The sequence below is a fragment of the Brachyistius frenatus genome, unplaced genomic scaffold (assembly GCF_029030835.1).
Source record: "Brachyistius frenatus isolate BFR_SWC_R1_liver_20210118 unplaced genomic scaffold, ASM2903083v1 Contig_678, whole genome shotgun sequence".
In the NCBI taxonomy this organism is placed as follows: Eukaryota; Metazoa; Chordata; class Actinopteri; family Embiotocidae; genus Brachyistius; species Brachyistius frenatus.
The window spans coordinates 132-24175 of record NW_027211277.1 but is presented as its reverse complement, the minus strand read 5'-3'; the positions used below and the strand labels follow the sequence as shown (position 1 = coordinate 24175).

The following is a 24044-nucleotide window of genomic DNA, read 5'->3' as shown; positions in this document are numbered from 1 at the left end:
CAGAGCCAGGGGATCCGCCTCGGGTCCCCATTCCACCTCCCGGACCCACCGAGGATACTCCAAAACCGGCTAAGCGACAGCGACGGCTCCCCCCAACACCTGAGAGACTTTGTTATGGACATATAGGTTGCTGGGAACAGCTAACCACCTAGGTGGGGGCAATGTAGCATCGGGATAGTAACGGTTCTTCCCAGAATGCCTAGAGGTTGTTCGAATGATCCATCCCAGACCAGCAGGAACCAGCGGGGGTCCCGTGTGTTCCCAGGACACACCAGGAGGAGGTTTAATGATCCGAGACGCAGCCTCACTTACGATCTTCCTCTCGTTGAACTCTCCGCTGCTGTAGGTCGTGGCCATGATGGAGCTGCACACCTCTAGGTACCAGGGCCGATTCCCGTTCTCCGTGGTGCTGGAGATGGAGATGGTGTAGATGCTGCTGGTGTAACCGTCACATGAACAGTGGTCTCCCTGCCGGCCGCCGTTACCCGACGCCCACACGAAGATGGAGCCGAGGCCACGGCGGCCCTGTTGGACATGAACACACTGTTCTGCTGCGGTTCCACTCACACACATCCGTGTTCACACACATTCACTTTTTTCTTTACAACCTTCCTGATGCCTTGCTCAAAGGCCTGCTTGGCGAGGGGCCCGGGACCATCCACCGTCTTGCCGTCGTCCTTTGGCCCCCAGCTGGCGCTGTAGATGTGGATGTAGTCGGGTCGGACGCCCAGCGACTTGGCCTCCACCAGATCAGTCACATCGCCGTCCAGCATCCGAATCCCTGTTTCCAAGGCAAAGTCAGGCTCAGTGCATCGTGTCTACATGTGTTACAGTGTTACAGTTCAGTTGTGCAACGTAAAGAAGATCTTCTGTTCATAAAGTGATTCTTTATTAAGATAAAGAAAAGTCTAATTATATTAATTTAACAAACAAGCAATTCACTGCTGTCAAACCTGGACAGCAAAGCTGCTCTCCAGTCCTCAGAGTGTTTATCTTAAACCAGGATACTTTGTAAATTAATGAACATAATTATACAAAATATCATCGTAGATTAAATACTATAATATTATACAACTGTCGAAATGCATCAACCAATAACATATCAGCACTCAGATGTGAGTAAGATTTTTTTTTACCAAAGAAAAAAAATCCCAACTCAGAAAACATCGGTGAACATTAGAATCTTCATAAAGTGGGTTTTTAAGAAGTTTCTTTCTCGGAACGGTTGGTGAACGAGACCCAATTTTATCAAGCTGAAACCTTCATCGCAATCACTTTACGTCACAGTGTTACCATGACAACATTTCTTCTGCTGATATCTGACCACAAACCAAAGAACTGAGTGAATTAATTTTGGCCTGATGTTGATACTAAATAAAAAAATCATCAACAAAGTTATTTCATATTCACCAATATGACTCACTGTCTTCATCACAGTTCATCTCACATTAAATTTGGTGTCAGTCCATGTTGTGAATATTGAAACTTCCCAAAGGATCTAGAGCAGGGGTGTCAAACATACGGCCCGCGGGCCGGATCCGGCCCGCCAGGGGGTACTGACAGGTGGTCCTGACACCCCTGATCAAGAAGATAAATCCGGTGAGGAGCATCGATGTCTTTGGTGGTGTGAAGGAAAAGCTCCGTCGGGCTACAACAGTCCTGAAGTGTTGGAGGAAGAAGAGGACAGAGTACCTCCGATGTGAGCGTTGTAGGCGATCCCCACGATGCAGTGCGAGTTGTTGGCTGCTGCTGCGACTTCACCTGCACACCGAGTCCCGTGTCTGCAGGAGGAGACACAGAGGACACCTGACATACAGCTGGGACCTGATTCAGAGACACGTCTGAGGACACAAAATCATTCAAACACACCATCATGGGTGTATAAGGGATGGACAGGAGGAGGAGTACAGGGCAGTAGAGGAGGACTTTGTGGAGTGGGTGGGAAGAAATCACCTCCTTCTGAACGTGCCCAATACCAGAGAGATGGTGGTCGACTTCAGGAGGAAGACGATGGCTCCAGAACCGCTGAGAGTTCTGGGAGAGGAGGTGGACATGCTGGAGGAGGACAAGTACCTGGTGTCTCCATGACAACAGACTGAACTGGAAGACCAACATCAACGCTATCTACAAGAAGGGGATGAGTCGACTCTTTTTCTTGAGGAAACTTCGATCCTTCAATGTGTGCAGAGAGATGTTGGAGATGTTTTACCATCTGTTGTGGCCAGTGAACTGTACTTCTAGTAGTCTGCTGGGGGGGGGGGGGGCAGCATTGGAGCTGCTGACACCAACAGACTTAACAAACTGGTTAAGAAGGCCGGCTCCATCATTGGCTGCAAACTGGACAGTCTGGAAAAGGAGATGGAGAGGAGGACGCTGAACAAACTATTATCCATATTGGATAATCCTGACAACTCTCTCCACCTGCTGCAGGGACAGAGGAGGACGTTCTCCAAAAGACTCCTCCAGCTGCTGTCACAAGGACAGATACAGGAGATCATTCCAGATACAGGAGATCATTCCTGATACGGGAGATCATTCCAGATACAGGAGATCATTCCAGATACAGGAGATCATTCCAGATACAGGAGATCATTCCTGATACAGGAGATCATTCCAGATACAGGAGATCATTCCTGATACAGGAGATCATTCCAGATACGGGAGATCATTCCTGATACGGGAGATCATTCCTGATACATTCCAGGAGATCATTCCAGATACAGGAGATCATTCCTGATACAGGAGATCATTCCAGATACCTGATACAGGAGATCATTCCAGATACAGGAGATCATTCCTGATACAGGAGATCATTCCAGATACAGGAGATCATTCCTGATACAGGAGATCATTCCAGATACAGGAGATCATTCCTGTCCACTGCAATAAGACTGTACAATAACTCCTCTCTGGCAAAATCATCACACAACAATAATACCGTTGTCTGTTTTTCTTGTTTGTTTAAATCTTTGCACTATTGTTTAGTTCGTTTAAATTTAATTTAATTATTCAATTTTATTTTATTCTATTTTATTGTATATACTGTGCATTTTTATATTTAATATTTTACTGTTATTTTATTTCTTTCCTGTATCTATAAATGCTGCTGTAGCGAAACAATTTCCCCTTGTGGGATTAATAAAGTAACTATCTATCTATCTATCTATCTATCTATCTATCTATCTATCTATCTATCTATCTATCTATCTATCTATCTATCTATCTATCTATCTATCTATTATCTATCTATCTATCTATCTATCTATCTATCTATCTATCTATCTATCTATCTATCTATCTATCTATCTATCTATCTATCTATCTATCTATCTATCCATCCATCCATCCATCCATCCATCCATCCATCCATCCATCCATCCATCCATCCATCCATCCATCCATCCATCCACCCATCTATCTATCATCAGTGGCAATAAACTGATAGGATGGACTCCACTCCGGCTGCATCACGATGAACCTTTAACCTCCTTTATAAAGTCAACACACAAAAGAACATGGCGACTGTCACTCTACATGAATAAAAGCACGTCAGGAATAGTCGGGACATCAAATGCTGCTTTAAAAACCACAATCTGCGATTAGTTCTCATAAAACTGGATTTAACTGACAAAAGATTTACAACATTTTACTGGCTGACTTCTTTGTATGTTGTAAATAGAAAACAAACTCTGATTTTAATGCCTGAAACATACTAATAGGAAGTTGGAAGAGAGCCATGTTTACATCATCCTTCTTTTTCACGACACTGTCGAGCTTAGGATATTAATTAATGCAGTTTTGATGCACAGATTATTTATTTTATTGCATTTTACAAAACGCTCCGATTTGTAATGAAGGATTTGTGTTTCCGTGGTCACACCGAGGTGACGTCTGTGCCTCTGCTGGTTTTCTACATGTAAGGTCATGTTTGGTGAAGTCAGAAGTCATTTGAAACCCTGAGAAGGACTCTCAGAAAAAGATTGTCACCTCCAGTTTTATGGTTTTTAAAATGAGGATGCCATTTTTGTTGAGGCTCAACACAAACAAACAGTTCCGATGCCTTTAATATGACCTGATTATCACCAACGACATCATAACTCTATCTGTCAATAACAGATTATGTCAGCAGGAAACACTTCAGTGTCCTCCTGACAGATGGGATGGAAGCTGTCAGCAGAACTATGTGGATTTATTGTCTTTCTTTTACTGAGTTTAAATGATTAAAGTTTGCGTCACAAACTTAGATCTGCCTGAGGAAAGATGAACGTCCTGCTGCCATGTGGAGCAGCTGGACTGTTAATGTGACACAAGCAGCACAACCCGGACCAAACATGACCCGTTGGAGGTGGTGTGTGTGTGTGTGTGTGGGGGGGGGGGGACCTTGGATGCTAACAGACTGAATCCAAACTGAAAGCAGTGAACACTTTTCTGTCCCAGTGAGTCTCAGACTGCCAGAGGTCTTCATGTTGACGTGTATTTCTTTCCTTAAAGCTTTTCACAAACTATTTCCAGATTTCTTCAAGGCAGCTCTGATTCAAACACACACTTCAGCAATAATCATATCAACAACTCAACGCAGCTTCCTGTGTTATTTATATAAAATGTCCACCAACAAATACAGAGGAGCAGCAAACAAACAAACAAACACACAAACAAGTCTCCACTTTGGGGGAAAAGTCCAAAGAAAAAAATGCTCCAACCACAGAAATGTGACCCTTAAAACATCTGTTGGTTCATTCTGAACACACAAAGCTGCCCTCTGAACGAGAATAAAAGTATTATATGTAAATATGATATGTAATCATCTTATGTGTTACGTACAGCCAGTTATCAGCATTTCATAATGCTGCGTTGGTTTGTCCACAAACAAAGTGTGTTTGACTGTTTAAAAAACATTGTTCTGTCACTTTAAGAGGAGATTAAACAAGCGTCAGTACTTCTGGATCATCTTCAGAATGTCTATCAGAACCTGTCCTGCAGTACAGGACTGAGATATAGTAAACAAACAAAGATGTGATAAACAAACAGAGATGTGATAAACAAACAGATATGATAAACAAACAGAGATGTGATAAACAAACAGAGATATGATAAACAAACAGAGATGTGATAAACAAACAAAGATGTGATAAACAAACAGAGATGTGATAAACAAACAGATATGATAAACAAACAGAGATGTGATAAACAAACAGATATGATAAACAAACAGATATGATAAACAAACAGAGATGTGATAAACAAACAGAGATGTGATTAACAAACAGATATGATAAACAAACAGAGATGTGATAAACAAACAGAGATATGATAAACAAACAGAGATGTGATAAACAAACAAAGATGTGATAAACAAACAGAGACAAAGGGACGGGGTTGTAATAAAGGGACGGGGTTGTAATAAGACACAGGTGTTTTTTCTTTCTCACCTGTTTTCCCCGCGGGGGTCAAAGCGTGGCGTCGGGTCGTGGTCGTTCCCGTTTACATCGTAACTGGCAAGATGGTCCTACGAGAAGGAAACAGAGGAAACATGAGTGAAGTGAACCAACATGGGAGGCAGTGAACAGAGGTCCCTCCCCCTCTGCTTTCTGTTGGGGGTTAAAGGGACAAACATCAGGCAACAACACGTTACACATGAAGTTACATGTCTCAGGATGTGTTTTATTTCTGAACTGTTTCTTTATATCTATATTATTATATATTTATAAACATTGGTACTTGCGTACCGTGCTGTGAACAGATCAGGTCCAGTGTACATCCAGGACATGGTCCAACCTTACACTCCAGCCCACTCACTTCGCTCCTCCTCCTCCTCCTTGTTGCTTGTTGTTGGTCCTCACTGAGCTAAACACTCTACAAAATCACGACTGTTTGCTGTCCTGGCTCCGAAATGGTAGAATGAGCTCATCAACGACATCAGGACAGCAGAAACTCTGAACATCTTCCACCACAAACTAAAAACACACCTCTTCCTACTCCTCCTCCTCCTCCTACTTCTCCTCCTCCTCCTCTGTCCTGGCTCCTAAATGGTAGAATGAGCTCCCCACCGACATCAGGACAGCAGAAACTCTGAACATCTTCCACCACAAACTAAAAACACACGTAACGTAACGTAACGAAATGTAACATAACGAAACGAAACGAAACGTAACGTAACGTAACGTAACGTAACGTAACGTAACGTAACGTAACGTAACGTAACGTAACGTAACGTAACGTAACTTAACGTAACGTAACGTAACGTAACGTAACGAAACGTAACGTAACGTAACGAAACGTAACGTAACGTAACGAAACGTAACGTAACGTAACAAAGCGCAGCGTAGTGTAACGTAACGTAACAAAACGTAACGACACGTAACGTAACAAAGCGTAGCGTAGCGTAAAGAAACGTAACGAAACGTAATGACACGTAACGTAACATAACAAAGTGTAGCGTAGTGTAACGTAACGAAACGTAACGAAACGTAACGTAACGTAACGTTACGAAACGTAGCGTAGTGTAGTGTAACGTAACGTAACAAAGCGTAGCGGAACAAAACGTAACGTAACGTAGCGTAATGTAACAAAGCGTAGCGTAACGAAACGTAACGTAACGACATGTAACAAAACATAACGCAACGTAACGTAACAAAGCGTAGCGTAGTGTAACGTAACGTAACGAAACGAAACGTAACGTAACGACACGTAACAAAACGTAACGAAGCGTAACGAAACGAAACGTAACGTAACGTAACGAAACGTAACGAAGCGTAACGAAACGTAACGAAACGTAACGTAACGTAACGTAACGTAACGTAACGACACGTAACAAAACGTAACGAAGCGTAACGTAACGAAACGAAACGTAACGTAACGAAACGTAGCGTAGCGTAACGTAACGTAACATAACAAAGCGTAGCGTAGTGTAACATAACGAAACGTAACGGAACGTAACGAAACGTAGCGTAACGTAACGAAGCGTAACGACATGTAACAAAACGTAACGTAACATAGCATAGCGTAGCGTAGTGTAACGTAACGTAACGAAGCGTAGCGGAACGTAGTGGAACGAAACGTAACGTAACGTAGCGTAATGTAACAAAGCGTAGCATAACGTAGCGTTGCATAATGTAGCATAGCGTAGTGTAACGTAACGAAATGTAACGAAACATAACGAAACATAACGTAACGTAACGTAACAAAACGTAACGAAACGTAACGTAACGTAACAAAATGTAACGAAACGTAACGAAACATAACGTAACGTAACGTAACGTAACGTAACGTAACGTAACGTAACGTAACGTAACGTAACGTAACGTAACGTAACGTAACGTAACGTAACAAAGCGTAGCGGAACAGAACGGAACGGAACGGAACAAAACGAAATGAAACGAAGTGTAACGAAACGTAACGTAGTGTAACAAAATGAAACGAAACGCAACGTAACGTAACATAATGAAACAAAACGGAACAAAATGTAACGAAACGTAACGTAACGTAACAAAGCGTAGCGGAACGTAGCGTAACGAAACGAAATGAAACGAAACGTAATGTAATGTGATATCTGGATGATGGACCACACATACGTAGTTCTGAAGCAGGTCGGGGTGGTTCCTCTCGATGCCGTCATCCAGTATGGTGACCACCACGTTTCTGCCGGTGTAGCCTCTCTGCCAGGCGGCCATGATGTTCATCTCCGAGCGGCAGTGGCGGCTCATGTCGCTGCAGTGCTGAAGACAAACACACAAACACTGAACGTATCGTGTGGTGTCGACACGGGTCGGGACGAACGATCAGCAATACTCACAATGTACCACATGTTGGACCATTTAGGGTCGTTGAAGGGAGCAAAGTTGGGTTTGGCTTGGGCGTACCTTTTCACCCTGTGTTTCACTACCTGCTGCTGGGCCCAGCCCACCTGAAGACGGAGGCGGAAACAGCAACTATCACTCAAAAAAAACAACTCCTCTAATTATTTAATAAAACAAACTTTTCTCAAAAAAGTGAGAAAAACTTCTGCCATAGCCTGACTGTCATGAACACAACACAAAACACACACTCACTGCTCACACATGCTTCACAGGTCCATCTGTCCAGCACTGTGTTGTTTACACTGTTTGTTTACATCGTGAGATTCTTGTTGTCATCAGGAGAAACACAGTTGAAGTTGTTGTCCTTATATCCTCTGGTGAAATTCACCAAAAGTAAATCACATGGCTCCTTCACTTCTTCTAATATCACTGCAGTGAAGTGAACCCATTTTAATGGAGACTAACACTGAAACTCCACAAAGTCTTTCTCTCTTATTATTTCAGTGGAAAAGAAAAGTTTTGTTTTTGTTTTTCAGCCTGTGGAGCGTCTGCAGGGCTGATGTGTGTTGGGAGAGGTCACCTGAGGGTCCATGTGGATGAAGCTGTGGGGGCCCTTCTGAGAGAACGGCGCTCTGCGCAGCACTCTGCTGTGGTGGAGGTGGTAGTGATCCTCCAGACTTCCTATCTGACAACACAAACGGACAAGATTCAGCACCAACTCATCTGCCGGAGAGTCTTTTATCTGAACATCTTCACACAGACCAGATTTAGTTTTCTCCATCCAAAGCATATTTTACCCATCTGAACAGACATTATGAGGTCACCTGATGAATATGCATGTTTACACATGCCAACAATGTGAGCAGCATTCTCTGCACATGTGCACATCTGGCTCCGTGCACTCCTCTGCTTCAGACTACAGTCGACTCAAACCGCATCTGACTTCATTCTCCTTCAGCCACGCAGCTTCATTTATTCTGCTTTACACAATGTCGGCCTATGAACTGAAATAAAGGTGTTTTGGTGCCACTTAGGGAGAGTTAACCCTCGTGTTGTCCTCAGGTCAAAATGACCCGCAGCTGTGTTCAACCAAAGTTCTATTTTATTTCTATATTTTTTGGGATCATTGGTCATCATTCTTTAAAGAAACCCTCACAGCCTCCTTGTCACCAATGATCCCCAAAAATATGAAAATAAAATAGAACTTGGTTGAACACAGCTGCGGGTCATTTTGACCCGAGGACAACACGAGGGTTAAGAAGTTGTAAACAAAAGTTTGTTGATTTTAATAAATAATTGTATTGTTTTATAGATCAACTATAAGCAACGTCCATGTCTATAAATGGAGCAGAAGTCCACACACAACATCCAGGAGAAATAAAACCAGGCAACAAAGCTCCACCTGCATGTTAGAGATCACACGCTCCAACATCTGGATTTTAAAGGTTTGCATTGTTTCTCACAGCTCCCACTGCACTTTTATATTATTTATTCTTTTTAAGTTTTGGGACCAGGAGATGATAAATAGATCCATCTGTATAAGTCTGATGTATAAACCAAAACCACCAACAAAGGCCACGTGACCACCTGACTGCAGGAGGAGCTACTGTGTTTCCTGTATGTATAATATGAGGCATTAATAAGGAAACCTTTGGGGCTGAAACGTTTCTGTGGTGTTTATCCTTTTTATTTGGTCATACTGCAGCTCCATATGAATAAAAGCTGATATGTTTCACTCTCTGATAATTCCCCAGGAGGTAATAACATCATTAAAAATGAGTTTTTAACCAGAAATGTTTTCTAAAGGATCTGAACTGTTATAACTAATTAATTATTAAATTAAATAATGATATTTAATAAAGTAGACTGATGTATCTGCTTATGTTATGAGTCAGTTCTGTCTGAATATATGATTTTAAAAGTTTTACAGAAAAAGCTTTGCAACATTTACCTTCTTTATTTCATTGTTATAATATTTATATTGATATTATTATAATTCTACTCTTCTTAAACTCTAAAGCAACATGTAGAAGTCTGAAACGCTTCAGATGGAGGGAACAGCTGTTCACTCACAGTAAATATGAGACTTTCATCAGAACCATCAGACAGGAGGTACCGTACCTGACCCAGGTTTTTGTAGCCGTACTTTGCAGCGATCTGATCCGCTCGTTCCGGACCGCCTGTGATCCGAACCGCCCAGTGGTTGGTGTAGAGCTCCCTGTGCCCCGGCACCGCGGACCGGCCGCCGCCGGCACTGAACAACACGAGGAGCAAAAAGAAAGTCATCCCGACATCCACGTCCTGCCACGGAAACACGCGTGGATCCTTCAGCGGGGACACGTCCTGGTCCCGGTCCCGGTCGGAGTCTCTGTCCGCTTAAACGACTCCGATCAGATCACTGCACGCTGCTGCTGCTCTCACCTGAACTACCTGCACACATCAACCACGTGATATTCACACTAAACATGTCAGATAAGAAAGAAACAGGGCGCAGTTCAGTTCGTACTGGACCAGAACTTCCGGACGGGCTGGTAGATCCAGCAGGAGACTTAAACTGTTTTAAGGAGAGCAAAGACAAACGTTGTCCTTCCAGCAGATGGATGTGAGAACAAACTTCAGAGTTCGATAGTTCCAGTATGTGGTTTATATTGAGGTCTGGTTTTATATTGAGGTCTGGTTTTATATTGAGGTCTGGGTTTATATTGAGGTCTGGTTTTATATTGAGGTCTGGGTTTATATTCAGGTCTGGGTTTTTATTGAGATCTGAGTTTATACTCAGGTCTGGGTTTATATTGATGTCTGGGTTTATATTGAGATCTGGGTTTATATTCAGGTCTGGGTTTATATTGAGATCTGGGTTTATACTCAGGTTTGGGTTTATATTGAGATCTGAGTTTATATTGAGATCTGGGTTTATATTGAGGTCTGGATCTGGGTTTATATTGAGGTCTGGGTTTATATTGATATTGGTATGGTTTTATATTCAGTTGAGTTATATTGAGATGAGGTCTGGGTTTATATTGAGATTTATATTGAGGTCTGGGTTTATATTGAGATCTGGGGGTTTATATTGAGGTCTGGGTTTATATTGAGATCTGGGTTTATATTGAGGTCTGGGTTTATATTGAGATCTGGTTTTATATTGAGGTCTGGGTTTATATTGAGATCTGGGTTTATATTGAGGTATGGTTTTATATTGAGATCTGGGTTTATATTGAGGTATGGTTTTATACTCAGGTCTGGGTTTATATTGCGATCTGGGTTTATATTGAGGTCTGGATTTACATTGAGATCTCGGTTTATCCTCAGGTCTGGGTTTATATTGAGATCTGGGTTTATACTCAGGTCTGGGGTTATATTGAGATCTGGGTTTATATTGAGGTCTGGGTTTGTATTGAGATCTGGGTTTATACTCAGGTCTGGGTTTATATTGAGGTCTCGGTTTATATTGATGTCTGGGTTTATATTGAGATCTGGGTTTATATTCAGGTCTGGGTTTATATTGAGATCTGGGTTTATACTCAGGCTTGGGTTTATATTGAGATCTGAGTTTATATTGAGATCTGGGTTTATATTGAGATCTGGGTTTATATTCAGGTCTGGGTTTATATTGAAGTATGGTTTGATATTGAGGTCTGGGTTTATACTCAGGCTTGGGTTTATATTGATGTCTGGGTTTATATTGAGATCTGGGTTTATATTCAGGTCTGGGTTTATATTGAGATCTGGGTTTATACTCAGGCTTGGGTTTATATTGATGTCTGGGTTTATATTGAGATCTGGGTTTATATTCAGGTCTGGGTTTATATTGAGATCTGGGTTTATACTCAGGCTTGGGTTTATATTGAGATCTGGGTTTATATTGAGATCTAAGTTTATATTCAGGTCTGGGTTTATATTGAGGTATGGTTTGATATTGAGGTCTGTGTTTATGTTGAGGTCTGGGTTTATATTGAGATCTGGGTTTATACTCAGGTCTGGGTTTATATTGAGATCTGGGTTTATATTGAGGTCTGGGTTTGTATTGAGATCTGGGTTTATACTCAGGTCTGGGTTTATATTGAGGTATGGTTTTATATTGAGATCTGGGTTTATATTGAGGTATGGTTTTATACTCAGGTCTGGGTTTATATTGCGATCTGGGTTTATATTGAGGTCTGGATTTACATTGAGATCTCGGTTTATCCTCAGGTCTGGGTTTATATTGAGATCTGGGTTTATACTCAGGTCTGGGGTTATATTGAGATCTGGGTTTATATTGAGGTCTGGGTTTGTATTGAGATCTGGGTTTATATTGAGGTTTGGGTTTATATTCCGGTCTGTGTTTATACTCAGGTCTGGGTTTATATTGAGATCTGGGTTTATATTCAGGTCTGGGTTTATATTGAAGTATGGTTTGATATTGAGGTCTGGGTTTATACTCAGGCTTGGGTTTATATTGATGTCTGGGTTTATATTGAGATCTGGGTTTATATTCAGGTCTGGGTTTATATTGAGATCTGGGTTTATACTCAGGCTTGGGTTTATATTGATGTCTGGGTTTATATTGAGATCTGGGTTTATATTCAGGTCTGGGTTTATATTGAGATCTGGGTTTATACTCAGGCTTGGGTTTATATTGAGATCTGGGTTTATATTGAGATCTAAGTTTATATTCAGGTCTGGGTTTATATTGAGGTATGGTTTGATATTGAGGTCTGTGTTTATGTTGAGGTCTGGGTTTATATTGAGATCTGGGTTTATACTCAGGTCTGGGTTTATATTGAGATCTGGGTTTATATTGAGGTCTGGGTTTGTATTGAGATCTGGGTTTATACTCAGGTCTGGGTTTATATTGAGGTATGGTTTTATATTGAGATCTGGGTTTATATTGAGGTATGGTTTTATACTCAGGTCTGGGTTTATATTGCGATCTGGGTTTATATTGAGGTCTGGATTTACATTGAGATCTCGGTTTATCCTCAGGTCTGGGTTTATATTGAGATCTGGGTTTATACTCAGGTCTGGGGTTATATTGAGATCTGGGTTTATATTGAGGTCTGGGTTTGTATTGAGATCTGGGTTTATATTGAGGTTTGGGTTTATATTCCGGTCTGTGTTTATACTCAGGTCTGGGTTTATATTGAGATCTGGGTTTATATTGAGGTCTGGGTTTATATTGAGGTTTGGGTTTATATTGATGTCTGGGTTTATATTGAGATCTGGGTTTATATTTAGGTCTGGGTTTATATTGAGATCTGGGTTTATACTCAGGCTTGGGTTTATATTGAGATCTGAGTTTATATTGAGATCTGGGTTTATGTTGAGGTCTGGGTTTATATTGAGGTCTGGGTTTATATTGAGGTATGGTTTTATATTGAGGTCTGGGTTTATATTGATGTATGGTTTTATATTGAGGTATGGTTTTATATTGAGGTCTGGGTTTATATTGAGGTCTGGGTTTATATTGAGGTATGGTTTTATATTGATGTCTGGGTTTATATTGAGGTATGGTTTTATATTGAGATCTGGGTTTATATTGAGGTCTGGGTTTATATTGAGGTATGGTTTTATATGGAGGTATGGTTTTATATTGAGGTCTCGGTTTATATTGATGTATGGTTTTATATTGAGGTATGGTTTTATATTGAGGTCTGGGTTTATATTGAGGTATGGTTTTATATGGAGGTATGGTTTTATATTGAGGTCTGGTTTTATATTGAGGTCTGGGTTTATATTGATGTATGGTTTTATATATAAATCTGGGTTTATATTCAGGTCTGGGTTTAGACTATGGTGTTTTTCGGATCTTGTACTCCTCCGGTAATCCTTTGGTACTCCTCTGGTATGCTGGTACTCCTCCGGTACTCCTCTGGTACTCTTCTGGTACTCTTCCGGCACTCCTCTGGTACTCCTCTGGTACTCCCCCGGTACTCTGGTATTCTGGTACTCCGGTACTCCTCCGGTACTCTGGTACTCTGCTGCTGCAGCTGACAGGAACCTGAGGCATTTGTAGGCTGTCTTAAAGAGACAGCGTTTCAAAGAGAAACAGTTAGAGCTGCAACGAATAGAACAGAAACAGTTAGAGCTGCAACGAATAGAACAGAAACAGTTAGAGCTGCAACGAATAGAACAGAAACAGTTAGAGCTGCAACGAATAGAAGAGAAACAGTGAGAGCTGCAACAAATAGAAGATAAACATTGAGTGTTGCAAAGAATAGAAGAGAAACAGTGAGAGCTGCAACAGATAGAAGAGAAACATTGAGAGTTGCAACGAATAGATCAGAAACAGTTAGAGCTGCAACAAATAGAAAACAGAAACAATTAGAGTTAGAGCTGCAACAGAAACAGAAGAGAAACAGTTAGAGCTGCAACAGTGAATGCAGAAGAGAAACAAATAGAACAGAAATAGAGAGCTGCAACAAATAGAAGATGCAAACAGAAACAGTTGAGCTGTTGCAACAAATAGAAGAGAAACAGTGAGAGCTGCAACAGATAGAAGAGAAACATTGCATTGCAATGAATAGGACAGAAAGTTAGAGCTGCAACAAATAGAAGAGAAACAATGAGATTTGCAACGAATAGAACAGAAACAGTTAGAACTGCAACAAATAGAAGAGTAACAGTGAGCTGCAACAGATAGAAGAGAAACAGTGAGAGCTGAAACAAATAGAAGAGAAACAGTGAGAGCTGAAACAAATAGAAGAGAAACAATGAGAGTTGCAACGAAGAGAACAGAAACATTTAGAGCTGCAACAAATAGAATAGAAACATTGAGCGTAGCAATGAATAGAAGAGAAACAGTGAGAGCTGCAACAGATAGAAGAGAAACAGTGAGAGTTGCAACGAATAGAACAAAAACCGTTAGAGCTGAAACAAATAGAAGAGAAACAGTTAGAGCTTCAACAAATAGAACAGAAACATTTAGCTCTGCAACAAATAGAATAGAAACAGTTAGAGCTGCAACAAATAGAAGAGAAACAGTGAGAGCTGCAACAAATAGAAGAGAAACAGTGAGAGCTGCAACAAATAGAAGAGAAACAGTGAGAGCTGCAACAAATAGAAGAGAAACAGTGAGAGCTGCAACAGAATAGAAGAGAAACAGTTAGAGCTGCAACAAATAGAAGAGAAACAGTGAGAGTTGCTAAGAATAGAACAGAAACATTTAGAGCTGCAACAAATAGAACAGAAACAGTTAGAGCTGCAACAAATAGAAGAGAAACATTGAGAGCTGCTAAGAATAGAACAGAAACATTTAGAACTGCAACAAATAGAAGAGAAACAGTTAGAGCTGAAACAAATAGAAGAGAAACAGTGAGAGTTGCTAAGAATAGAACAGAAACATTTAGAGCTGCAACAAATAGAAGAGAAACAATGAGAGTTGCTAAGAATAGAACAGAAACATTTAGAACTGCAACAAATAGAAGAGAAACAGTTAGAGCTGCAACAAATAGAACAGAAACATTTAGAGCTGCAACAAATAGAACAGAAACATTTAGAACTGCAACAAATAGAAGAGAAACAGTGAGAGTTGCAACGAATAGAACAGAAACATTTAGAACTGAAACAAATAGAAGAGAAACAGTGAGAGTTGCAACGAATAGAACAGAAACATTTAGAACTGAAACAAATAGAAGACAAACAGTGAGAGCTCCAACAAATAGAACAGAAACATTTAGAACTGCAACACATAGAAGAGAAACAGTGAGAGTTGCAACGAATAGAAGAGAAACAGTTAGAACTGAAACAAAAAGAAGAGAAACAGTGAGAGCTGCAACAGATAGAAGAGAAACATTGAGCGTTGCAACGAATAGAACATAAACAGTTAGAGCTACAACGAACAGAAGAGAAACAGTTAGAGCTGCAACGAATAGAAAAGAAACAGTGAGAGCTGCAACGAATAGAAGAGAAACATTGAGAGCTGCAACGAATAGAACAGAAACAGTTAGAGCTACAACGAACAGAAGAGAAACAGTTAGAGCTGCAACGAATAGGAAAGAAACAGTGAGAGCTGCAACGAATAGAAGAGAAACATTGAGAGCTGCAACGAATAGAACAGAAACAGTTAGAGCTGAAACAAATAGAAAAGAAACAGTGGGAGCTGCAACGAATAGAACAGAAACATTTAGATCTGCAACAAATAGAACAGAAACAGTTAGATCTGCAACAAATAGAACAGAAACAGTTAGATCTGCAACAAATAGAACAGAAACAGTTAGAGCTGCAACAAATAGAAGAGAAACATTGAGAGCTGCAACGAATAGAAGAGAAACAGTTAGAGCTGCAAAAAATAGAACGGAAACAGTTAGAGCTGCAACGAACAGAAGAGAAACAGTGAGAGCTGCAACAAATAGAAGAGAAACATTGAGAGCTGCAACGAATAGAACATAAACAGTTACAGCTACAACAAATAGGAAAGAAACAGTGAGAGCTGCAACGAATAGAAGAGAAACATTGAGAGCTGCAACGAATAGAACAGAAACAGTTAGAGCTGAAACAAATAGAAAATAAACAGTGGGAGCTGCAACGAATAGAACAGAAACATTGAGAGCTGCAACGAATAGAACAGAAACAGTTAGACCTGAAACAAATAGAAGAGAAACAGTGAGAGTTGCAACGAATAGAACAGAAACAGTTAGAGGTGCAACAAAAACAAAAGAAACATTTAGAGCTGTAACAAATAGAACAGAAACAGTTAGAGCTGAAACAAATAGAAGAGAAACATTGAGAGTTGCAACGAATAGAACAGAAACAGTTAGAGCTGCAACAAAAACAAAAGAAACATTTAGAGCTGTAACAAATAGAACAGAAACAGTTAGAGCTGCAACAAATAGAACAGAAACAGTTAGATCTGCAAAAAATAGAACAGAAACAGATGATCCGCAGGAGGCCAGCTGGTATCAGAACAGAGAGCACAAACATGAGGACATCCGTCTCCAGAGAAGTTCATCCAGCATCAAAGTAAAAACTGACACACGGACAGATGTGTCCAGAGGTGTGGTGAAGTCATATTCTTGGTAGTTTCATTCCTATAAAAAATATTTGAAACGGTTCATTGACTGATGTGAAGCTGCTCTTACAGAGGAGCTTCAGTTTATGAACAGATCATCCTCCGTACTTCCTGTTGTCCCAGCTGGTGGACAGTGAGGACGTCCGGCTCCATACTTCATAGTGTAAAACTTAAACGTGATGAACATCCTTCAGGTTTTCATGAGATTTTTGTTTGTAGCAGAATGAAACATCCCCAGTTTGTTGGTTCCCCCCAACTCATCCTCCACTAGATGGTGCCAACGGCAAGAATGTAGCTGCATTCCTCTCTATTATGTTGTGAGGTCTTTACAATGTAAAGTCAGCGTGAAGACTCCTGAGGATTTGGCACTTTATAAATAATATCAAATTAAACTGAGATGAAATTTAAACCCGCTTCAGACCCAGTTTAACTGAGGTTTAAATTAAACCTGCTATAAACCCGCTTTAACCGAGGCTTAAATTAAGCCTAGGTTTAAACCTTAGACCAGTGTTGGCAAGGATACCTTTAAAATGTAACAGGTCACAAATTAGCGGTTACCCAAATAAAAACATAAACATAAAACTCTTTTAATTACGTCACCAAAGGAATATAATATAACTAATTTGATTACTTTTCTATAAAATGAAAATGAAGCTGAAGAGTCCAAAAACCAAATGTAACATTGTCAGTGTGTAAACCTGCCAACAGAAATGAGCACTGATTACTGTCAAACTTTTATTGAAACTTCTTCTTTAGGACTTAGAATTATGATCTGAATTAAAATCTGAAATATTTCTTAACAACAAAAACACTCATGAAGAAGTTCGAAGTAAACATGTTTCTGGTAATTGATTGACTTCCTCTTTAATGTTCATCTCTTTTCAGTAGACTGGAGTTATTGTTCCTCTTTTTAAAATGTGTATCTTTAAATTAAATTCTCTTTTAGTTGATGTAATACAAACAACATCAAAACATGAATAATGAAGCCAGTTTTCAGCTCCTGTGTGTTCAGTAGCTGTAGAACATATCGTGTTGTCTGTGAGTTCAGTGTTTGTGGGACATTTTTTTTGCTCTGGGTGTCCTGTCAGTCCCTTAATGAAAGCAGGATCTGATGGTAGAGCTCAGTCATGTGGAGCTCCTGGAAGACAGCGCTCAGGGCTGAGGAAGACTGGTAGTCCTTCACCATGAAACCCTGGAGACTGATAGAGACAGAGACAGACACAGGCTGTGAGAGCTGCAGTCCCACCACCCTGTGATCCAACTGATTATACTTCACATCACAGCCACCTGTCTGTCATCCGTACCTATGGTGACAGGAGGAAGACGAGGGGTTTTCAATGAGAACCTTCATCATCCTCTCTTTGCATTTCCTGCCTGAAGAGTCCACGTCCACCTTCACCGTCCGTAACCGGCGACAGAACTCCTGCAGAGACAATGAGTCAGAACCTGAGACATCAGCACAGAGACAGAGACTGTGTGTGTTGGACGAGCTGGGGGAGGAGCCAGAGGTGGATCTGACCAATCTGATCGGAAACCTGACGATACTACGTCCCGCCCACCGATAGCTGTAACCTGACTGCACCACAGGCCTGTCAATCAAACAGACACGCCCCCAAAAACAGGTCTTCTTGAATCTTCTTTTCTAATGAATGAGGGATTATTTTCAGATGGACCTCCAGAAAACTAATAAGAAGGAGTGACTTTAGCTAACAACACCGAGATAACTGATGGACACATTTGATTCACTTTGGATTTGATGAGAGAAGTTGAATGGGAGTCTATGGAGCCGGAGGCTTTTTGGAGCCGACCTCTAGTGGCACTCGCTGGTATTGCAGCTGAAGACACTTCTGGATCAGAACCATTTTACAGACCTGAAGCTACGAACTCTTTTAAAAACAGCTTTATTTTATTTTATTTTAATTTTATATCCGGTCTGTGTTCAGACACCAGCTGACACCTTTGTTTACGTCACAGAACCAAGAAGAAGGTATGTTCAGTCTCTACAGCGTCCAGTCTACTCTGGTATCACAGTGGAGATATAAGAAGTGCGGTCAGGGGGACTTTGCAGTGGTACCAGTACCTTGATGTCGGGTCGGGCTCCCTGCAGAACCACCAGTATACTCGGTCCCAGTAAGACCCTCCCAGTGAGCTGCAGCTGCTGACTCCAGCGCTCCAGCAGCCCGAAGTAACGACTTCGAGATCGCATGTGGTCAAGCAGCAGCACTGCAGTCCACTCCTCCTGCTCCTCCTGCTGCTCCTCTTCTCTCTGTTTCAGCACCGCCTCTCCTCCTCTGAGGTGCACCGTCTCCTCCACACACTCCTGCTGAGAACAGAACCAATTGGACAACCACCATTGGATATTTCATCTACCTGATACCTTTATCTTTAATAACTGGCAGCAGATGAAGCTCTCTGTCCGCCTGTACCTGGAAGCTCTGGACCAGCAGGTGGACCATCGGCTCCGGCGGTAACGCTGCGGCTCGACCCAGCAGCTTCTGTTTGATCACGTGACACTGAGTCCTGGAGAGACCGGCGGAGGAGACGGAGATGTCGGGGGGGCAGGAGGGGTAGCGGGGGGGCAGGTGGAAGCGCAGACTCACGTCTCCTCCTCCGAAGCTGATCTGGACCAGCAGCCCGTCGTCAGCTGGAAGACAGGCGGACGTCAGAGCATCACGGAGGTCTCCATGGAGACACAGGGAGGAGCTGACAGCTGGAAGATTTACTGAAGACATCACTCACTTTAAAACTATTGAATCTGTCTCACTGAACTCTTCTGTTCTTTAAAGTTTGTACTGAAACATCAGGCCAGTCAGCTGTGGAGCACTTTATTAGGAACACCTCTGGTTCCTCTAATGATCCAATCGATCAGGAGCTTCAGTTAATAACAACGTTATACATCAAAGGGCAGCGATGGGATCTCAGTGACATGATTGATTTTGATTTTGATTTGATTTGATTTATTTTTCACAACTCTAAAAACACATGATTTTTCAAGATAAATAAATTCTTTGCAAAATCCCAGTGGGCTTATTTGAAGTCTCGACCTGATAATGTTAAACGTTCCCAGCTATTGAAAACACAAAGTTTACATAATTAAAAAAATCTATAACAACCACAGCAAAAACAATGAAATCAATATAGAAGCAAAATAATATGCGAATGTCGGCAGAATATGATGAAAACTTATTTCAACTTATGATGAAACAGGTCGAAGCTGATTCTCACAGCTTTCTTGCCTTTTTTGCTCAACGTATTTTTTAATGTCACATGGGCAGAATATCTTTCCTGAAGCGACTCAGATGTAACGATCTGTGGACACATTTCCTCCTGAAACCCAAAGATGACTTTATAACATCAAGGTATTTCTGGGTCTTTATTATGCAGCAAAAACAACAGTTTTGGAAGCAAATTTCTCACATTGAAAAAAAAAAAAAAAAAATCAAGCTCGTAAGTCAAATATATAAACTAAGAATATGATTATTTGCATTGTAAACCAATCTGCTCTGACAGTTTTGTTAGTTTGGGTCACAGAATTAAAACCTTTGTGTTGAAAGACGGGGTCGTCGTGACAACGTGGAATATAACCACAGTAAAAGCTGAGTCGTCACTTTTAAAGCAGGAAGTGTTGAGGAGAGTGATATAACTTAAGCAGATCTCTGATGTAGGAGGAAGCCGATCCACCAATAGAAACTCTCGTCTCCTGTGTCCCCGCCCACTACATCCAACTCAACTCAGGTTTTTGATTTGAAAGCAAATGTTTTAATTCTTTTACAAAAACTAACAAAACTTAGATTTGTTTACACTGCAAATAATCATATTCTCAGTTTATATATGTTCACTTATAAACTTGATTTTTGATTGCAGTACGAGAAATTTGCTTCCAAAACAGTTTTTTTTTGCTGCGTCATAAAGACACAGAAACACCTTCCTCCCCGACATACTTCATAGCTGAAGTAAAGTCAGCTGACTGGTAGGAAGATGCAACCTGTCAGCGTTTCACGCTATAATCACAGATGTGCTGGCAAATAAAAAATGTATTTTAATTTCAGCTTGTGTCTAATTTCTGCTGAGATGCGGTCGCTGGATTTGGACCGCAGGACGACCGGTGAACTGTGACCCGGTTCAGACGGCCCGGCTGCAGCGTGAAGTGTGAATGAGGTGTTTGGAGGAAGCGCTGGAGTTCATATCTGTTGGTGGAGAAAATATCTGTGAAGTCTGTTCTATTTAAAGTGTGTTCAATGTGTTCAGTGTTCAGTTCCTGGTGGTCAGAGGAAGAGATGCACTTCTAGTTCTGGTGGTATCATGAGGGAACAACACGCTGTGGTACTTCAGCTGCTGATTCAATTCATTAATATTCATGTCTGAAGAACATTTATCCATGAAGTCACATCCAAAAGAACCAAAACTGTAACCAGCACTGTTGAAGAAATACATCAAAATGTCAGCGTACGTCTCAGCAGTGCTGACTTGTCTCATATTGTCCCACCTGGACGTCCGTCCTGTCCTCTTATTTGCAGGTTTTCTGTAGTTCTACTTTAAGTTGCTGTTTATATGATTCAACACATAAATAAAAGTTGTTAGTTGGAAACTTTAATTTCAGTTTTGAGGTTAATGTTTCTAACTCGTTTATTTTCTTTACATTTTTGACCTGGGCTCTACCACAAGTTGTTTTATGTTTTAAAGTCTGTCACTAAAAGAGCGACAACTTGAACAAACTGCCTCCTCAGTTCCTCCATCTTTCTCTGTCGGGAACCTTTCGGACCAGAACCATTTCGGACCATGCATGTTTCATTCTTCCTGCATGTTTCATTTATTCCTGCATGTTTCATTCTTACTGCATGTTTCATTCTTGTTTCATTTATTCCTGCATGTTTCATTCTACCTGCATGTTTCATTTATTCCTGCATGTTTCATTCTTCCTGCATGTTTCATTTATTCCTGCATGTTTCATTCTTACTGCATGTTTCATTCTTCCTGCATGTTTCATTCTTACTGCATGTTTCATTCTTACTGCATGTTTCATTCTTCCTGCATTCCCTGCATGTTTCATTCTTACTGCATGTTTCATTCTTGTTTCCTGCATGTTTCATTTATTCCTGCATGTTTCATTCTTCCTGCATGTTTCATTCATTTTTCATGTTTCATTCTTCCTGCATGTTTCATTTATTCCTGCATGTTTCATTCTTACTGCATGTTTCATTCTTCCTGCATGTTTCATTCTTCCTGCATGTTTCATTTATTCCTGCATGTTTCATTCTTCCTGCATGTTTCATTCTTCATGTTTCATTCTACCTGCATGTTTCATTTATTCCTGCATGTTTCATTCTTCCTGCATGTTTCATTTATTCCTGCATGTTTCATTCTTCCTGCATGTTTCATTTATTCCTGCATGTTTCATTCTTCCTGCATGTTTCATTCTTCCTGCATGTTTCATTTATTCCTGCATGTTTCATTCTTCCTGCATGTTTCATTCTTCCTGCATGTTTCATTCTTTCTGCATGTTTCATTCTTACATGTTTCATGCATGTTTCATTCTATGTTTCCTGCATGTTTCATGTTTCATTCTTCCTGCATGTTTCATTCTTCCTGCATGTTTCATTTATTCCTGCATGTTTCATTTATTCCTGCATGTTTCATTCTTTCCTGCATGTTTCATTCTTCCTGCATGTTTCATTTATTCCTGCATGTTTCATTCTTACTGCATGTTTCATTCTTTCCTGCATGTTTCATTCTTCCTGCATGTTTCATTCTTTCCTGCATGTTTCATTCTTCCTGCATGTTTCATTTATTCCTGCATGTTTCATTCTTACTGCATGTTTCATTTATTCCTGCATGTTTCATTCTTCCTGCATGTTTCATTCTTACTGCATGTTTCATTCTTCCTGCATGTTTCATTCTTCCTGCATGTTTCATTCTTCCTGCATGTTTCATTCTTCCTGCATGTTTCATTTATTCCTGCATGTTTCATTTATTCCTGCATGTTTCATTTATTCCTGCATGTTTCATTCTTCCTGCATGTTTCATTCTTCCTGCATGTTTCATTTATTCCTACATGTTTCATTTATTCCTGCATGTTTCATTCTTGCTGCATGTTTCATTCATGTTTCATTCTTCCTGCATGTTTCATTCTTACTGCATGTTTCATGTTTCATTCTTACTGCATGTTTCATTCTGCATGTTTCATTCTGCATGTTTCATTATTGCTGCATGTTTCATTCTTCCTGCATGTTTCATTTTATGCATGTTTCATTCTTACTGCATGTTTCATTTATTCCTGCATGTTTCATTTATTCCCGCATGTTCCATTCATTCCTGCAAGTTTCATTTATTCCATGCATGTTTCATTCTTCCTGCAAGTTTCATTTATTCCATGCATGTTTCATTCTTCCTCCATGTTTCATTTATTCCTGCATGTTTTATTTATTCCTGCATGTTTCATTTATTCCGGCATGTTTCATTCCGACTGCATGTTTCATTTATTCCTGCATGTTTCAATTTATTCCTACATATTTCATTCTTACTGCATGTTTCATTCTGACTGCATGTTTCATTCATTCCTGCATGTTTCATTTATTCCTGCATGTTTCATTTATTCCTGCATGTTTCATTCTTCCTGCATGTTTCATTCTTACTGCATGTTTCATTTATTCCTGCATGTTTCATTCTTACTGCATGTTTCATTTATTCCTGCATGTTTCATTCTTCCTGCATGTTTCATTCTTACTGCATGTTTCATTCTTCCTGCATGTTTCATTCTTACTGCATGTTTCATTTATTCCTGCATGTTTCATTTATTCCTGCCTGTTTCATTCTTACTGCATGTTTCATTCATTCCTGCATGTTTCATTCTACCTGCATGTTTCATTTATTCCTGCATGTTTCATTCTTACTGCATGTTTCATTGTGTGTGTGTGTGTGTGTGTGTGTGTGTGTGTGTGTTTTTACATTTTATTAGTGTGTGTGTGTGTGTGTTTACAGTTTATTGGTGTGTGTGTGTGTGTGTGTATTCATTGTTTATGAGTTTACAGTTTATTAGTGTCTGTGATTTTACAATTTATTAGTGTGTGCGTGTGTTTACTGTTTATTAGTTTGGGTTTACAGTTTATTAGTGTGTCTGTGTGTGTCTGTGTGTTTACAGTTTATAAGTGTAAGTGTGTGTGTTTAAAGTTTACTGGTGTGTGTGTGCGTGTTTAAAGTTTATTAGTGTGTGTGTGTATGTTTATTAGTGTGTGTGTTTACAGTTTATTAGTGTGTGTGTG

The 24044-nt window shown here is 40.4% G+C and overlaps 2 protein-coding genes and 1 long non-coding RNA gene across 3 annotated transcripts; 1 reads left to right on the top strand and 2 right to left on the bottom strand.

Moving 5' to 3' along the window:
- Positions 1-69: 69 nt before the first annotated feature.
- Positions 70-10558, bottom strand: LOC138615061 (proprotein convertase subtilisin/kexin type 6-like). The gene is made up of 8 exons (XM_069688686.1): positions 9918-10558; positions 8377-8481; positions 7793-7903; positions 7572-7715; positions 5430-5506; positions 1693-1781; positions 609-781; positions 70-525 (listed from the first exon to the last, which is right to left on the bottom strand). The coding sequence occupies exons 1-8, from the start codon at positions 10080-10082 to the stop codon at positions 70-72; spliced, it is 1320 nt and encodes a 439-aa protein (XP_069544787.1). The 5' UTR covers positions 10083-10558.
- A 2059-nt stretch (positions 10559-12617) lies between these two features.
- Positions 12618-13481, top strand: LOC138615063 (uncharacterized). Its single transcript, XR_011310407.1, has 3 exons — positions 12618-12671; positions 12906-12959; positions 13104-13481. It is a non-coding gene; the product is annotated as an uncharacterized lncRNA (long non-coding RNA).
- A 3454-nt stretch (positions 13482-16935) lies between these two features.
- rwdd3 (RWD domain containing 3) lies at positions 16936-20598 on the bottom strand. The gene is made up of 4 exons (XM_069688687.1): positions 19212-20598; positions 18866-19108; positions 18090-18208; positions 16936-17984 (listed from the first exon to the last, which is right to left on the bottom strand). The coding sequence occupies exons 1-4, from the start codon at positions 19515-19517 to the stop codon at positions 17870-17872; spliced, it is 783 nt and encodes a 260-aa protein (XP_069544788.1). The 5' UTR covers positions 19518-20598; the 3' UTR covers positions 16936-17869.
- Positions 20599-24044: the final 3446 nt, after the last annotated feature.